This window comes from Xenopus laevis, chromosome 9_10L (assembly GCF_017654675.1).
Source record: "Xenopus laevis strain J_2021 chromosome 9_10L, Xenopus_laevis_v10.1, whole genome shotgun sequence".
Classification (NCBI taxonomy): domain Eukaryota; kingdom Metazoa; phylum Chordata; class Amphibia; order Anura; family Pipidae; genus Xenopus; species Xenopus laevis.
In genome coordinates, this window is record NC_054387.1 from 82,061,538 (window position 1) to 82,078,976 (window position 17,439).

Genomic DNA, 17,439 nt, shown 5'->3' on the forward strand with positions numbered 1-17,439 from the left:
CCCTCGAAATGATGTCTACTAAGCCTTCCACCAAAACATACTGCACTGCTTCCTGTTTCAAATGCAGCGCGCTGTCCTTCCCGAGTTCGACTGAAAGGTCTGAGAAGAATATGTCTGAGTGAAGGGCAGCTACTATTAAAAAATAAAAACATCAGCAGCTGCTATTTGCCTAGTCATGTCCGTTGTACTTACCGCTTCCCCTCCAGTTACAACTTTGTTCGCCCTGTTTCCGTCGAGCCAATAAACATTAAGAACAGGAACTACGGTTCACTTCCGGGGTCCCTATACATGTTCCGCTGCGATCTGTGCAGGCAGTTCCGTGCGTAGAAGGTTCCGCTGCTTGTGTAGTAGCGAGGTAAGTTGATTGGATAGTTTCTCTGGTGTCGGTACCACAATAAAGCATTACCGTTTCCACTATACTGGCAGGAACAGAATTACACATACTGAATTTGTTTCTGTAAGCTGCCTTTAATTATTTCTAGTTGTTCATCTTGAATAATACTGCAGTGTAAAATGACTGTATTCAGAGTCAGACACAGCTAAATGCATGTTGACAATTGCATGCAACTCTATAGTTATTGCTGATCTGCAACTCGCAGCCTCCTACAAAGATCTGAAACTTGTAAGGAGTTACTGGGAGTTTAAGCCTAACAACAACTGAGGCCCCAAGGCATACCTCCCAACTGTCCCTTTTTCGGAGGGACAGTCCCTCATTTGTACTGGAAAGTCCCTCTTTTTTCTGCACTGAACAGCCAGAAAAAGAAATAAAGTTTCTCACTTAATTGGCTTTTAGCAGAGAGCCCAGAACACCTAACAGGTGCAAATAAGATACTTTGTAACAATTTTGAGACACAAAAACACAGTTTAGATAAGGAGAAATATTTTCAAACTTTCATAACCTGCCAAATTTTGTAAAACAAACATGGTAATTAGGGGGTGTGGCCACAGAAAGGGGTGTGGTAAAAAAATGCTGCGCTACGTGCGGGAAAAAAATGTTGTCCCTTTTTTTACTTCCAAAATGTTGGGAGGTATGCCCAAGGAACTCCATTACTTTTTCACTAAAATTGTGTCCCCCATCCTTCCTCCAGGACCTTCATATCTAACTCTGACTCAGTTCAGAGGAAATGTACAAGAATTCTACATATTGTTACTCTTACAGGGGAATGTCTCTCATACTGAGGAATGCACAGCATGCTGTTCCTCTTTACAGAGCCCATTTGCGCTTCAGTCTGGACATTGCAAGGAGCTGCCTGAAAGTAAAGAATTTTGACCTTGGAATAATCTGTGTTAATAACGCCAGGATCCAACACATCAACAGAGTGTATCGAGGGCAGGACTCTGTCACAGATGTGCTATCATTCCCATTTCATGAGGTACCTTTAAAAGTTGTATAGATAAATTAAAAAATGGGACTCTTAAAATTTGGATGAGGAGTATGGTACTAACTGTCCTGTTAAACCATGGCTGGATGGCTGTTATGATATGAATTAAATGTTAAAGGTTATAACCTATGAGATGGATATGGTGAAGAGAAAAGTAAAAGTGTAGTTGTTTATTTAAGATGATCTGAAGCAGGTCAAAACTGAGATTCAAAACAGGCCCTGGCATTTCAATTACAAATGGGCCCAAATGGCCTCCCCCCAGACACAATAAGCAGTGAATATATATGGCATCTTACAGCAGCCTCTCAGCAGAAACTATGGATAGAGATTTACAGAGAGGAGAGGATTGTTCATTAAAAGAGCCTGACTTACAAACCTTGGTGTAACTACCAGGGGTGCAGTACCCGATGGAGCTGTGATTAGGCTTATTATAAAAAATCATACATTTTAACTATATAAATAATCATAAATAGTAAAAAAAAGCACAAAATATAGAAAATTAAAATGCAAACTTTCTTGCAATATGAATGCCTACACCATACGAAAAGTTAATTTGAAGTACTAGTACACTTCAAAGTATAGTTAATTTAAATATGCTATTGTGTAGCCATGGGGACAGCCATTAAAAGGGAACAGGGCAAAGAGGCACATGTTAACACAGCAGATAACACATAAGCTGTGTAGAATTCAATGGTTTTACTACTTAGGCAAATAAACAGGATAAATACCAATCATGGCTTCCTACATGACTGTACAATATAAATGTTTCCATATACAACAGCACATTTCTTGCAAAGTTTATTTGTTCATTCTGGATCAACATTCAGCAACTTTAATGCAAAAATAATTAGATTTACTTTATGACATTTGTGGTCATTTAATATACTGACAGGGCAATACTGACTTGCTTTTATATATTATGACTGCTTCTCACATAAAAAAGAAGAAAACATATACTGCTATTTGGCCATTAATGCAGAGCAAGTCCCATTAAATGAAATGAGTAGTTCAGTGTCCCAGGATGTCAACAAAAGCAAACCCTTATGTATTATAGGAGATGATCTCTTGTTAACTATAGGTATATTAGAAGTCATCAATGAGCTCTACAAAATATACATACTGTAAATACACAGTGTGCAGCCTCGTGCCTTTTATATGATTATGGTACTCTGATATGTTTATAGTAACAGTAGAATCGACATTGTTCCTAATATATCTGTATTGTACATGTTGATTACATTCATACACCATAATATATATCACAGGACATGTACTAAGAAATATATTCAGTAGTGTATCTATCGGTAACCGAGCCCCTCCGCCCCCACCACGAAATATAATATTCAGGTGTGCACAGCAATCCTACACACACTTCCTCCTGCTTGTCTGCGCACAAATTGGGGAGTGAGAATTTCTGTGCAACAAACTCCCAGGTGCACATCCCTTGCAGGGACTGCTTCCTCTGTAGTTATGTGGCTTCACATGTACTTCTTTTAGAAATAATGTACTAGCTATATCTTCTTTTATTGAAAAATGTCTTGTTTGTTTCTGATTACATGATGGCAAGTTTTTCAACAAACACATTTGACTTTGTGCAGGATCTGAATCCCAGTTTGTTGCCTATCCCTGCCACTCCAGATGAATACAATTTGGGAGACATTTACCTTGGAGTTGCATTTATTTACGAACAGTGCCAGAAAACACAGGAAGATTACAGAAGTATCCTTACAGTAAGTAGTGTAAGAATTTGGTCATTGGTTAGGAGATTGTGAGGGCAACAACATGGGTTTTGAGTAGCCAATTACATTCTTTAGGTGTATGGAACATAAGACATATTGATCGTCAGAATCCTCTATGGGAAAACCACAGCAATCAAAGTATCCTTCCTCTTTGGAAGCAGCTTCCCATATACTTCAATGGGAAACGCACTGAACATATCAAGGGATACCGGCCTATAGCTGCTACTGTATGCAATAAGCACCTTTCAAGTTACTGAAAGCTGGAATGTTAGAGCTGCTTCATCCCATCACAGACACTCACAGCTAATATGTGTGTGTGTGTATATATATATATATTATTATTATTTTTTTATTTATATAGCACTCCTTGAGGGCAAAGCACTGTACAGCAGAACAATAAATTTGTAGAACAAACGGGATCATTGCAATATTAAATACAAATAAGTACAAAAATACAATACACAAATATAAAATACAGTGACAATGCAGATTAAGTGAATAATGTCAAATGGATGGAGATCCCTGTCCCATAGAGCAGTGCTGTCCAACTTCTATGGTACCGAAGGCCATCATTTTTCCAATCTACATGGTGGAGGGCCGATAACGGAAGCCAGTGTTAGCCACTCCCTGTTTTTAGACCACACCCACCTTAAACCACACCCATGTTACCGCAAGACCATGTCCACATTAATAGCACACCAAAAAACCAAATGGTTGGTTCTCACTGCAGGGATCAGGGCCAGAACTAGGGGTAGGCAGAGTAGGCGGCTGTCTAGGGCGCCATCATTGAGGGGCGCACTTTTTTCAAGCGTTTATTTAATAATTTGTTTCAGTAATAATGGTCACCCAGTTGGATGGAATCCATCTCCTTCCCCTTCTCCCTCTTGCCGGCAAGTAATAGCTCCTTCTGTGCGGTGCAGCGCAACATGCATACACGCATCAATGATGTCACTGATGTGTTGGGTGACAGAGAGAGGCTGGTGGGCTGCTTGGTGTGGCTCTCGCTGCTCTCAGCCTTGCACAGTTGCACTGAACTGAAGACATTCTTTCTATTACTGTAAAGTGTGAAGCTTCCTGCTGGCACAGCCAGGTACAGATTTGGGGGCCATATGTTTGCTGCTGGGCGCTGGCACAGGTACATAAATACTTGGGGGCAATATGATGTGATCAGATTTATTTTTGGCTGCTGCTGACACAGGTAAAGATTGGGGGCAATATGATGGCTGCAGGAGGGCTGTATGATGAATGGCTGCTGAGCTTGCTTGCACAGGTACAGGGGGCAGTTATATAAATGAAAAAATGTTGTACACTTTCTTGCTCTCTTTATTTAAAAACCATCATGGTAAGGAGGGAAATGGTAATGCTGGACAGGGGGCACTGATTGAACATCTTGCCTAGGGTGTCAAACTACCTTGTGCCTGCCTTGGCAGGGATGCCACTCATATGGGAAAAAAAAGCTAAGCCATATTAAGACATACCCATAAATCCATATGCCTCCTCCTCCCCTGTGTATAATACAGTACCCCAGCATATGATTAAACACCTTAGGGGCCATTAAAAATAATTTTCAAATGCTAACAAACCCCCAAAACAAATACCCAAGTATGACACACACAGGAGCATAGGAAAGACAGAACAGAGCAGGAGACAGGAATCAGGACCAGTCTAATATGTACTACTACATACAGTGACACAGTGCTAGTGCCCCATTAGCATTTTGAATAAAGTTTGAACAGGTGAACAATATGGGCAGTTTCAGTCTGGGTCTCAGGTGTGAACAATACAGGGCTTTAGGGGAGTGTGTGTGTGTGTACAATGCAGGGGGATCACAGGTGTGAACAATGAAGGGGATTAGTCTGAATTTGAGGTTTAGACAATGCAGGGGCCAGTTAATCTCTGTATTGATACCTTTTAAATTTTACAGATGGTAAACAGACACAGCAAGCAGACTTTGATGTGGAGGGCCACATGAGGGGGGGTCGCCAGTTGGACAGCCCTGCCATAGAGTTTACAGCGTAAATGGAAGGGTAATTTACAGACACAAATCTGGGAATATCAAGTGCTGTAGGTTACAGTAGGTGACTGCCATATAAATGCCAGTTTGCAGTTCAGGTGTTATGCAAGTGCTCCAAGAAAAAGTCTTTTGAGTTTAGTTTTGAAAACACTGAGAGAGGATTCTCTCTGGAGAAATGCAGGAATGGCATTCCAAATATAAGGAGCAGCAAGACAGAAGGGTTTGATAGCAGTAGGGGGTGCAACCAAGCGGTTGCTCCGAGAGGAGTGGAGGATTCGGCCAGGAACATTTAGAGAGACAAGAGATGAGATGTAGTTAAGTGCCGAGGAATGAAGGGCTTTAAAGGTTAAGAGGAGACGTTTGTAAGTTAATCTTTGTTTTATGGGGAGCCATGATAAGGACTTCAGCAGGGGAGGGGCCTGTATCCTTTTGGATGAGCTGAGGAGAATTCTGGCAGCAGTATTTAATACAAACTGCAGAGGGGGAGAGAAGTTCAAAGGAAGATGTTTGGTAGAGAAAAAAAGAGGGCCAGGGTTCTGAAGCATCATTACTATGGAAGTTAAAGAGCTGGGGAATATGGTGTACATATTATCCTCCTTGCAGTTAGAGCTCTGTTAAGGGCACATTTTTTATTAATTCGCCCCTCATACCTCTGTTTGCTTATACTTCATCATGTGTCCTCCCCATATTTCGTACTCTTCCCCCATCCTGTGCCTGTCATTTTGTTGCTTCATTCCTCCGTGCCCAATTTCAGCTTTCAAAAACCCTCCCTACACCATCCTCTCACTAAAGCCTCTTCCTTGCCCATTCCCACAAGCAGACCCCTTGGTGGGTCCTTGACTCCGAGTGTGCTGAGGTAATCCTTTCTTCATCACTCTTTCAGTTGAGAGATAAGTACTTTATGGGTTTGGCAAAAAAACTAATTTTTTTTACTGTATCCCACTTTACCCAGTAATAAGTGGATTACAATATCTGATTGTCATTTGGTACAGCATGAACTTGGGTGGATATGCAAGTGAGCTATACACAGTGAAAATTTGCCAAGCAAGCATTAGTTTGTCAAGCCATTGTAATAAGACATTATAATAACACAATGAATAATGTTTTTTCATCCTCTCAGATAACAGCAGTCCATGGTCTATGCCACCTTCTAGGGCACAAACACAATAACCCGGAAAAGTGGAAACAGGTCAGTTACACAATCATCCTTTATGCAGACAGTGCCATTTCTGCTATATGACAAGATGAGATCTTGCCTCGGGTGCACTTTAGAAAAAAATTTCATTACCATTACGGTATATTCGTTCTAGGGAACCTACCCCTTGCGCATGCCAAACTGAGCACTGTAGGTTATTGGGATAGAATTGGGTCTGCTACCTTAGGTAGTAGTAAGCTGAAAAGCACCCATCTATGTTGAAATGATTGAAATTCAGTTGTATGTAAAGCACCTCTACAATGTGCAACAGAGCAGGTTCAAGCATTTAGTTGCCCTCAAACATTTTGCTGGAGGGAGACAGAATTGTTTCACATTCATTCTAATGACATACATTGGTCAGATATTAGTTGCTTAAAAATGCTGATCGTGGCATTTTTTAATGCACTGCACAGGTTCAGGCAATTGCTAGTACAATGAAGCAATTTCAAATATTACGTGGCTCTCCAGAGAAGTTACTAGATGACTAGGTAAAGAAATTGACAGAATTCCAATATCTGTGTCATGTGTCCTTTTATATACATATGCACCATTGTCAATTTGCTAGAAATACTCAATACATAATGATAACCAATTTGTTCTCTTCAGCAGATGTTTGAAAAGGAAACTGAAATCCTAAATGAGATAAACAGAGTTACTGGATCTAAACTGAAACCACTTTCAACCAACCATTATTAAAGTTCAAATGTATTGAAGAACTCTTCTGTTTTTAGTGCTTGGTAGAGGATATAGACATGAACTACCAGTCTGGTGTTCAGGGACTGACTGTCCATTGTCCGCACATGAGCTGCACTGGAGAAGAATACACACAGTATTTGAATATGCCATGTTGCAAGAATTGTTTTCTGTAAATGTCTGTTAATTTTATAAAATATTAAAATAGAAGAAATGCAGGAGTTTCCGGAGTTACATACTGTATGTACTACCTGTATTTGGATAGTGTGCACAAGGCCTCAAAGAGGTGTTTCAATGAAAATCCCAAAATAATTTTATCAAGATGCCAAATGTATTTATTATATTTTATTATCTAATAATAAGACAAAAACAAATGTAATGAACTAAAGGGGCTATACCCATGGGTTGCAGGGATCAATGCTGCAGCCTGCCACGGGGACCTGATGGGGTCCCATCAGCTCAAGCAATAAGACTTTATGCCTAAAAGAAAAAAAATGCAGAAGCTGATAGGTATTTGGGTAACTAGTGTCTGAGGGTAATAATGTGGGGTTCCTTAACAAAATTATTTACCGGCCCATAGCACCTAGTTACAGTATACCACAGTTCATGGCAATTTTGTACTTATTTGTAGGTAATATAAACAAAAATGTATTTAGTGCAACATTTAAATGAACAGTTCATAATATATAGCAAAATGGATAGTATTAAAAAGTACAAAGTTAGTTGTATGATCGGAAAATCATATTGTATCGCATTTTAATGATCTGTAGTGTTAATCGTAGTTGTGTCTTGTTGTGTCTATGCAAACTACATTTTCTCTGTAGAAAAAGAATTTGTTGTGTGTGCTGGTACAACAGTACTTATAGCAGGGACCTTAACCTATGGTTCGGGCCACAAAAATGGACCCCTAGGCTGTCACGGGTGATCCTTCATAATTCCTCTAAATAATGTAAAATTTCTTTCTAAAATAGAAAATATGAATTAAAACTAGGTGGATAACTGGTTCTAAAGCAATGAATCATAAATCCGATTAAGTCACTTGAGTTATAGGAAACATTTAGAGCTATAAGATACGTCTGGCTGGAAAATTAGCAGCCTGCTAGCAAGCTCACACGGAATGCCCATTCGTTTTACAAAACCCCAATTTCCCAAAAAAGGTTTTGTTCCCTAGGACTCTTCATGGCCCAGTGTACATGATATTTCTTCATATCCAGTAATGGATCTGCAGCATTTTGGCTTTGGGAAGCACTTTTTTCTGTAAGAAAATCATAACACAATAGGATAGCTGTGTTACATATAGAATGTGGATTATATGTGCTGCAGACAGTCCACTACATTTGCAAGGAAATTTGTTAGAAGTCAACAAATCTTCTTCCTTATTTCGATATGTAAAGGCTATCTTGTGTATGAGATGCAACGTTTGATTACATGAATTGTATCATCTCAGTTATGAACAATTATGTTGCAATGTTTTTCTAGCTAAGGGTCTACAGAAATAAAATAAATACTAATAAAAAAAAATGGTGAGTGGCTATCATGAAATTTTTTTTAGATCCCCCTGGATCCAAATCAATGGACTAATTCCTCTTTTGGAAAAGACCGGTTAAAGCTGTGTGTGTGTTATTTTACTAAAGCAAGAAGTTTGCCATATCTGTGAGATGCTTTATTTAAAAGCTGCTCAGTTTCAAACCTTTTGTTCCGTAAGTAATATTTAGGGGCAGATTTAAGCTAAGATGTTGCCAGGGAAAAACTCAACCACTTTCTATTCATTCCAATGGGATTCTTAGGAGCTTATTTATCAAGGGTAAAAGTTTACCATTTGATAATACTCTTCTAAAAACTTTTTTGTGGTGAGGTCTAATCTCACATTTTGATAAATCTGCCCCTTAATTTGTATTTTTTTGCAGAAATAGCAGGCACCTTTAGCATAGGGCAATACTGATATTGCATTTTGAAGTTTGTAACTACCTTTGTAAAAAGTTTGTAACTAATATAAGTGCTTTATCTACAGGAACTCAAAAAAGCAGACCCTACTGCTCACAGAGCAACAAAAGACTGCTTACTCATAGCTATTCCTTGGGGAAGCCTGCAGCAAATGAAATGCTGGATGTTTTACTGGAAAATAGATATTTTAGGGTGTGCTGGTGTATTAGATGATGGTGCACAGAATATATAGCATTAGCATGTTTGGCAGTTTCTTCTCACCTTATTAGCTCACGGTCTCACAGGCCGCTCGGGACTCTGGGGAGGAATCCATCTGTCACTACACTTCAAAGAAAACATGTTGTAAGAAGACAGATCAAGGTTGGAGAAAGTGTTAGCAAAATGAATTAGAGCAATATTAGTTTAGAGGAGGGTAATAAAAGGACAGAGGTACATGTTATTACAGGTTGTTTAATTAAGTGGATATTGAGCATACATGTTCCTTCCCATCACAAAAGATGTTACTTACGTCTGCATGGCTGGCAGGATGGTAGTTGGGCCAGTAACATGATGGACAGCAGGAGGAAATGAATTCATGTGCCCCATAGTGTTTGATGGCATCATGTGGGGCCACAATGGATATCCAGGTCCTGGCTGCATGGGAAGAGGCCCACCAGGAATGCTAGGTGGGGTGTAGTGGTGATGATGGTGCACAGAGGATGGTCGCATTTTTTCAGCTCTCAGGACCACAGGACCAGCATTATTAGGGTCCTTAGTACATAAATAGGTAAACATTAATAACTCATAAAAATATGAAAGGAAAGAAAAAATAAGACTGTCAAAAATAGAGGGAGAAAAGTGAAAACAATACAAAATAAAACTTGAAACTTAAAAATGAGTTATAAAGAATACAGGATTTTCAATTATGAATAAAGAAAAGTATACAATATAGTTTCCCCAAACATTGTACACAAGCAATGCACAATACTGTTCTATGTTGTGTACTGGGTGCTGGGCAAAGGCAAAGACATAACACCAGCATCTGTAATATTCTACTAACCTTTCCAGCCAATCTGGTAACACTGCAGGGTACAGCCAAAACCTTCTAGTTACCATCTGTTTAAAGCACCAAGTAATTATCTTGCATCACTCTGTGCTCTATGGCCAAGACTACAAGTTACACCCAGATGGGAGACATTCTGGCAACTGTGTCCCAGGTTTCCAAAGATACCAACAGCCACTGACTGCCAGAATAGCTTCAGACATATTCATAGCAATCAATAGAAAAAAATCAAACGCCCCAAACACTATATTCACATATTTATATGCTGTAATATGATTAACATTCCCATACAAATGTCTGCATTACCTGGAGTGCTGAGGTGTGTGTTGAGGGTACACCACCTGCAGGTTGTGACAGAGCCATTGGAGGAAGTGCTTTTAACATCATGTTCTGCATAATAATCTGATGCATTTGAGCATTCTGCATAAGCATCATTTCAACCATATCTGCAAAGGTGAGTGCAATCTAGTGTGACTAGAAATTAGGTACACACACAGCAACACAAGATAGCCAATGGGGGTTGGGAGAGGAAACACAAAAAGGACCACAGTGAAGTTCAAAAAAGACAGATGTACAGTTTCTACAGAGAACATTTCAGTGAGTAAATACTATAATTCATATGTGGCGTCTTACCTTCCTTAATGCTGCCAGAGCGGACAGGCTGTAGTGATTGAGGATGGGGTATCTGAGTAATAAGGGGCTGCTGTGGTGGTAATTGCTGGATTATGGTTGCTGGAGGCTGAGGTAGCTATGAAGAAAAGAAAAAATGGAAACAAATGCATATAAACACAATTATTCAGAGAAATTATCCCTTGTCTATTTACCTTATAAATCAGTTAAGTGGGCTTGTTCTAGCCTAAAGGTGGCCATACACGGGCAGATTAAAACTGCCGATATTGGTCCTTTAGACCGATTCGGCATTTTATCTGCCCATGTGTGGGGGCTCCCGACGGATCCTCCTGAACGATAGGCCAAAAATCGGGCAGATATCGATCAAGTTTGATTTTTTTTTGTACGATCCAGGACCGCATCTGCTAGTTGATGCGGTCCTGTGACCCGTCAGAGCCCATACGTAGTATTGGAATCCGATCCTTCGGCCCCAGGGCCGAACGTACGGATTCATCCGATATTGCCCAGCCATTAGTGGGCATATCGGGTTAAGATCCGCTTGTTTGGCGACCTTGCCAAACGAGCGGATCTTATAGTGTATGGTCACCTTAAGACAAAACAATGGAAGCAAATACCTGTATCTGATTTGTTGCTATGGGTTACTGGAAGGGAATTTTTTTGTTTCTACTAATAGTACTCACCTGCTGCTGGATGATTCTGGGTGGCTCTTGTGGAGGTGGAGGTGGATAAAAGTGTATGGGTGGCTCTCGAGGAGGTAGTTGGTGATGGAAGTGCATTGGTGATATCTGATGAATGGGTTCCACATAATTTTTTTTTCGGTGTGTGCCCTCCCACGTGTGAGGCCGAGCAATTTCTTCTAGAAGATGCTCTTCCTGTGAGTGTGAAGAGTCATATTTATTTCAAGCACAAATTATGTTAATTTATTTGATGGATTCTTATTACTGTGGTCACACCCTCATTGCACCCCCGCCTAATGGTTTTAAAAAATAGTGGTGAGCACAACTTTCCCTTGTTTGTTATAGTTATACAGGAGCAGTGACCAGCTCCATGTTGTAGCTCCCACCCCTCCCAGCTATAGTCAGGTGATCCCACTGGTGTCTAATAAAAGGGCAGCCAAGTTTGGGAGTTTTACTTTGAAAGCAGCTAGTAAGTTGCAGGTAAAACTTAGTCCCTTTGTAAAATGTATAATTAAGCAATTGAATTCTTAATGAATCAGATGAAAATTAAGCGTAGGACTGGCCAGATATGGGATGACTTTGACGTAGTTGGCCATCTTAAATATATTGCAATATATGGACAAACAATCCCTGTGTTGTTTAAAGGGTAAGGCATTTTTTAGTAGCAGTATGCACAAAATGTCGCTGTCTTAAATATATTGATAATGGGTTGAGTGCAGAGGACCTCTTGTAGTTGACTATATGTATTTTGTGGTCACACCCTCATTGCACCCCCGCCTAATGGTTTTAAAAAATAGTGGTGAGCACAACTTTCCCTTGTTTGTTATTCTTATTACTCCTTGTCATAGTATTTGTACTGTATATTAGAATTGGTACCCAAAGGTTTCTATTGATTATGGATGACTTTGAACTATGCAATCCAGCTGAAACCACTGAACCATAGTTTTAGCATTACACAGTGCAGGCCCCAAGGCAGGCTAACGAGCCATCAAAAACTCCTGCCCCACTTGCAACCTACTCCATCTCCCAATCCCGAATTTGTACAACTAGCACAGCATTACAAAGACAGGAGCCACACTAGGGATTGGGTGGGCAGATATAACAGCAATCTGAGTCTCCCATTCAGTCGCTAGAGCAACTTACTTCTTTCAATTACTATTCAGTATATGCATTAACTATACAGCCTTTGGGCGGCATGGAACTCCTACAAACTTGCCACACTTTGCCAATTGCTGAAGCTACAGAGGGGCCAAAGTTACAGCACAAACTAACCCATATGTAATGAATAAATAAACCTACTGACCAGATGGATTCTTGTTTTACTCACACGTAATTTATGCAGTAGACCCTTCCTCCTTCGTAAAGCTGACTGCAGAGCTTCTTCATGTCCATTGTAGCTTCCTGAGCACAAAGTACAGTATATACATTATTTTATAACTGAAAGGTGGCCTTTCTATATAGATCTTGTTACTCATTATGGCTATGGTTCCTCAACTGTGCAATGGGTCCTTGTCAGGGGCTTAAAGAAGTTGATGTGGTCGGCAGCCCTACAGTGAGATTTGGGGTACATGATAATTTCCTAATCTGAATACACCAAGAATTATAGGCGTAGGAGGCTATAGTGAATCTATAATTAAAGTAATAGAGCCTGAAATGTGTTGGACCTGGTATCCATAGCTTACTGCTTTAAGTGCCAATAAAGATTGCTGTATTTTTATTAGAGGGTTGATCCATTGTCTTTTTCCTCAAGTATTGGGACAGAAGGGAATGCCAAGAGAGGGGCACATATTTACACATTACAGAGTATTTGAAGTGGTTGCACAACATCAATTGCACAAAAGCATTCACTTATTTACATCTGTGATTATGGCCTTAAATTGTAAAGAAAGGAATTTAAAGGAATACAGCCTGTCCTAAGAATCATGTGACACATTTTGGGCCTATAATTTTTCCTGTGTATTTAAACCTGATGACAACAGTGTGCCTCATCCAGGCGAATTGTCGTATTGGTCTCTTACTTGCAGTTTCATGCTCAGTTTCACCAGCTTCCTCTGCCATTTCACGTTCGTTCTCTAATCTCTATAAAAAAGCAAGTGAATGTAAGTGAACAAGGCTAAGTTTTAATGCTAAAATATTCTTTAAATAAAGTTAGATATTTGATAACGGTGGGGTTTTAAAGCTTAAATGCAATTCATAAGTGATGTTAAATGGCCACAATAATAAACTATGCCTATTAAAATAAGATGCTTAGTATGGTTTGTGAAGGGTTGTTAGATTATTTAAACGCAATGCATTGTGTTATATTTGGTAGGTATGGTCTTGTACATCGGATGGGTATTCCCAATATCACAGAATTATCGCAGACCCGTGCCAAACATGCACAAAAGACGTGCACAGTGATAGTGTACCTGAGCATATTTGCTACAATAAAAGCGCATCATGTGACAAAGGTGTCAGCAAAAAGGGGTGTCACCACTATCAGCCTGGTTTTGGGTTGAGCTAGTGATTTGAATTATATGATTACAATGGAGTACACATAGGTTACTGGGTAACAGATCCCATACCAGTATAGCAATGTATATTCATGAAATATAGTTATCTCACCTTCTCCAGAAGTTTCAGTTTCAGTCTAGTCATGTGATCAACCAATGTGGAGTCTGCCATGGTAAGAGAAGCTGTTGCATAATATACGGGTAGCATTTAGCATGAAAAGGAAAAAATGAAAAGAAAAAATTAGAAGCAGTCTCGAACTGGGACTCCTAGGGCCCACTCTATGCACCATTTGATATAAAAAGTATTACCCAGCTGTAAGGTAGCTTTAAGAGTAATGAAATCCTGTAATACAATGAGATATTCCCTGGTATCCCATCAGGATATATCAGGATATATATATCCATAAGAAGGCGAGCACTCACAGGGTTTAGGATGAAAAAAATGCAATTTATTGAAATGAAAAAACAGTTCGGCTAGCTCTCTAGCTAGCCGAAACGTCAGCTATTTTTTCATTTTAATAAATTGCACCATTTTTTCATCCTAAGCCCCGTGAGTGCTTGCCTTCTTGTGGATATCTTACTTTTTTGCTGATAGCCCCCAGGCACCGTATATATACTGTAGGGTGGCACACCGCTTACTAGTTTCATACCTGGGTGCTCGGTAAAGTAATATGTAGTGCAGAAATGACCAGCAACACAACCATTTGTTATTTTGAATAAGCGTCTGGAATATGTATACGAGAGGGCCTGAATAGAAAGATGAGCAATACAAAGTAGCAATACCAAAAAATTTGTTTCTGTACAGAGAATTTGTTTTTTAGATGGGGTCAGTGGCCCCCATTTGAAAGCTGGAAAGAGTTAGTAGATGGCAAATAATTTAAAAACTATAAAAATAAATAATGAAGACAGAATGAAAAGTTGCTTATAGTTGGTCGCTTTATAACATACTGAAAGTTAACTTAAAGGTGAAAAACTTTAAACATGAAAAATCCATGTGGAATAATAACGGGTACCCATTTCCTACAGAAAGGCCAATAGTTACTTTTTTCCCTTCAAGTCGTATGTGCCTACTTACAGTTTCTTATCCTGAATGCTTACCCCTAGCCCTGCCCTCTTATATCTGTACCACACTTTACTCACCAGCCTACAAGCGTGCACGTTACAGGGAAAATCTCTCAGTTCAGTTCACTAAGTCCATTTTCCTCTATTGGCAAAAGTCAAGAGAATAAAAGTTGCTGTGTCCCGTTTTCTTTTTTCACATTCTGTGTCCAGGGGCTCTACTCCTGTGTGCATAGGCCTGTAGCCTATAAACTGATGTATTCTCAAAAGCTTTTTCAGTTGCCACTTGCCATCTCATGTAAACAGCGTTGTATCCAAGGCATGTGACTTGGCAGTCCCCAGTCACATTCTTGCCAGAGATAAGAAACTTACTATTCCACTTTCACAGGGTCATTGAGTAACATAAACAGCTTGTCACACAAGTACAAACTTCCCCGCCCCTCTCCCATTAGCTTTGTCTCAATAGTTACATGCATAGAAACATAGAAGCATAGAATACATAAACACAAATGCACTAACAGTGGCAATTTGTACAAAGCAAAGGCAAGAACCCTGCCCATTTGCCATATCTTCACTTGCCTAATATCTTTGGATAACATTGTTCAATCATGATGCTTTGTAGCTTATTAAACTTCGTGCAATTAGAGTGACAACTTCCCATTCACACCTTCCCTCATTCTTGTTGTGCAAACATTTCAGGATGCAAATTTTCATGTTTTTCCATAACAGAGCCTTTTTTTCAGTTATCCAGCATAAAGCAGTTTAGGGCTAAGGTGTGATGTGCCAATATTTATGCTAATTTGGTCCTGGGTTCTGTGCATCAAACAGAGAAAAGCTGTAACTAATATTTTCAGAGTTGTGATGACACCATGCACACAATACACTAATGCACACATATTTTATTATGACAATAGCAAGCAATTTAGCAGCACCTCTTGATGCAAACTGCCAGTAGACCCCATGGCACTACCACCAGGCTAAAATGCCATCCAACCCCTTCTTAAAGCTATCTAATGTATCAGACAAAACAGGTAGCCAGCACTAACCAAACTAATTTCAGCTTCCAAAATAACCGGAGCATGTAACACGGTATCCACTCTTCCTGGCTCCAAATCTCACGAATGTAGACAGCACCATTAAGGAATATATTTAAAAAGCCTTTATTTGCTTCTCTTGGCTTTGATCTGAAAATATGTAATGTTTCAGACCAGTACTCAAGCTTGATAAAGGGCCGAGTACTGGCCTCAAATGCTTCTTTTCAGATCAAAGCCATGAGAAATGGAAATAAAAGCTTTTTAAATATATTCTTTGATGGTGCTGTACTATCTAATGTTTCAGTCAGTACAACTGATTCAGAGAGAGAATTCCAGATCTAGACAGCTCTCAATGTAAATAAAACGCTTCCAAATATTTAGCTGGAACCTCCTTCGTTCTAATCGGAATGGGTGCCCTCTTGTCAGCTGGAAGGACCTACTGGTAAATAAAACATTAGAGAGGTTATTGTGCAATCCCCTTATATATTGATACATAGTTATCATATACCCCCTAAAGCGCCTCTTCTCCAGAGTGAACAACCTCAGCTTGGTTAGTCTTTCCTCATTGAGATTGTACATACATTTTACTAGCTTAGTTGTCCTTCTCTGGACCCTCTCTAATTTAATAATGTCCTGTTTGAGTGCTGGAGTCCAAAACGGCACAGCATATTCTAGATGGGCCTAACCAGACAGTCAGTTTCAATAAATAATATAAATACATACTATAATCCATGGCTGTCCTAGATATTAATTAAACTATAGCAGAATGACTAATAACTACACCAATATGTTTCTATATCTGTACTCATGAGCAAAGGGGGGGGGGCTGTTCAAAGGTTGCCACTTTTTGTGGGACTTGAACTGAAAAAGCTTAATAACCACTGATATATGACATACCTTTTAATGCAGAATACTATCTTCCATACAACATTTGACATATGTCAGAATATATATTAAAAGTGCATATTCAGAAATATCCCATCACAAAGATGTGCTTTGTAATGGAAGAAAATTCTCAGCACCAGGCAAAACAGGATACCTCTTTCACAGCGGAAGTAAAGTGGGTAGGAAGGAGACCAGGGAGTTACTTTTTACTTTGTAATGCTCACAATAGCAAGGAGCATAAACCAAAAATTATACAGTTGTTTGTATAATTTCCCATATGTCAAGATGCTAGGTTAGTTGCTTATTTATTCTATATTGGGGACTGAAGAGTACAATTTGTCTTGTAGGCACCGCAAGATTTTGTTCTACTTAGCATGAGGTTCATTCTTTTAATTCTCTGATGTCCTGTGAATGTGCACTCGTAAACAGAATAGACAAAAGCAAATAGAAAACATAAACACGGATACACTGGAAACAGACACACAAATCTAAGTTATATGCAAACAAACAAGTCACAAAGGAACATGAGTACTTTTAAAAGTAAATTAGAAACCTGGAAACTCTGTTTGTAAATTAAATATATTGATTTTATTTCCTTGTTGGCAGTAATGAATAAGGGTAATTCAGCCGTTAGAAAGACAACACCCTTTCTG

At 39.4% G+C, this 17,439-nt stretch overlaps 3 protein-coding genes across 8 annotated transcripts in view; 1 reads left to right on the forward strand and 2 right to left on the reverse strand.

The window, feature by feature from the left end:
• mcm3ap.L (minichromosome maintenance complex component 3 associated protein L homeolog) overlaps nt 1-320 on the reverse strand; it is a 29,420-nt gene extending 29,100 nt beyond the window's left edge. The window contains exon 1 of the mRNA XM_018236023.2: nt 193-320. The gene's annotated coding sequence lies outside the window, so the exon portion shown is untranslated. The remainder of the gene's footprint in view (nt 1-192) is intronic.
• On the forward strand, nt 223-8,544 carry ybey.L (ybeY metalloendoribonuclease L homeolog). 4 transcript variants are annotated; one of them, XM_018234466.2, is made up of 5 exons: nt 223-355; nt 1,160-1,373; nt 2,981-3,112; nt 6,256-6,324; nt 6,937-8,544. In XM_018234466.2, exons 2-5 carry the CDS (start codon nt 1,164-1,166, stop codon nt 7,024-7,026), a joined length of 501 nt encoding a protein of 166 aa, XP_018089955.1. In that variant the 5' UTR covers nt 223-355; nt 1,160-1,163; the 3' UTR covers nt 7,027-8,544.
• On the reverse strand, nt 7,356-15,478 carry XB5857145.L (chromosome unknown open reading frame, human C21orf58 L homeolog). 3 transcript variants are annotated; one of them, XM_018234025.2, is made up of 10 exons: nt 14,949-15,478; nt 13,921-13,991; nt 13,335-13,395; nt 12,644-12,717; nt 11,320-11,511; nt 10,643-10,757; nt 10,316-10,455; nt 9,476-9,717; nt 9,229-9,286; nt 7,356-8,278 (listed from the first exon to the last, which is right to left on the reverse strand). In XM_018234025.2, the coding sequence occupies exons 2-9, from the start codon at nt 13,978-13,980 to the stop codon at nt 9,238-9,240; spliced, it is 933 nt and encodes a 310-aa protein (XP_018089514.1). In that variant the 5' UTR covers nt 13,981-13,991; nt 14,949-15,478; the 3' UTR covers nt 7,356-8,278; nt 9,229-9,237.
• Nucleotides 15,479-17,439: the final 1,961 nt, after the last annotated feature.

What these genes read in the sequence shown, in the direction of transcription:
- ybey.L (XM_018234464.2), top strand. Translation starts at nt 1,125, where the DNA reads ATGTACAAGAATTCTACATATTGTTACTCTTACAGGGGAATGTCTCTC. An exon ending in TATCATTCCCATTTCATGAG is followed by an intron (nt 1,374 to 2,980) that starts GTACCTTTAAAA and finishes GACTTTGTGCAG; the next exon opens with GATCTGAATCCCAGTTTGTT. An exon ending in ATTACAGAAGTATCCTTACA is followed by an intron (nt 3,113 to 6,255) that starts GTAAGTAGTGTA and finishes TCATCCTCTCAG; the next exon opens with ATAACAGCAGTCCATGGTCT.
- XB5857145.L (XM_018234025.2), bottom strand. Translation starts at nt 13,980, where the DNA reads ATGGCAGACTCCACATTGGTTGATCACATGACTAGACTGAAACTGAAA. An exon ending in CTCTGGCAGCATTAAGGAAG is followed by an intron (nt 10,456 to 10,642) that starts GTAAGACGCCAC and finishes TCACCTTTGCAG; the next exon opens with ATATGGTTGAAATGATGCTT. An exon ending in CACACACCTCAGCACTCCAG is followed by an intron (nt 9,718 to 10,315) that starts GTAATGCAGACA and finishes TTATGTACTAAG; the next exon opens with GACCCTAATAATGCTGGTCC.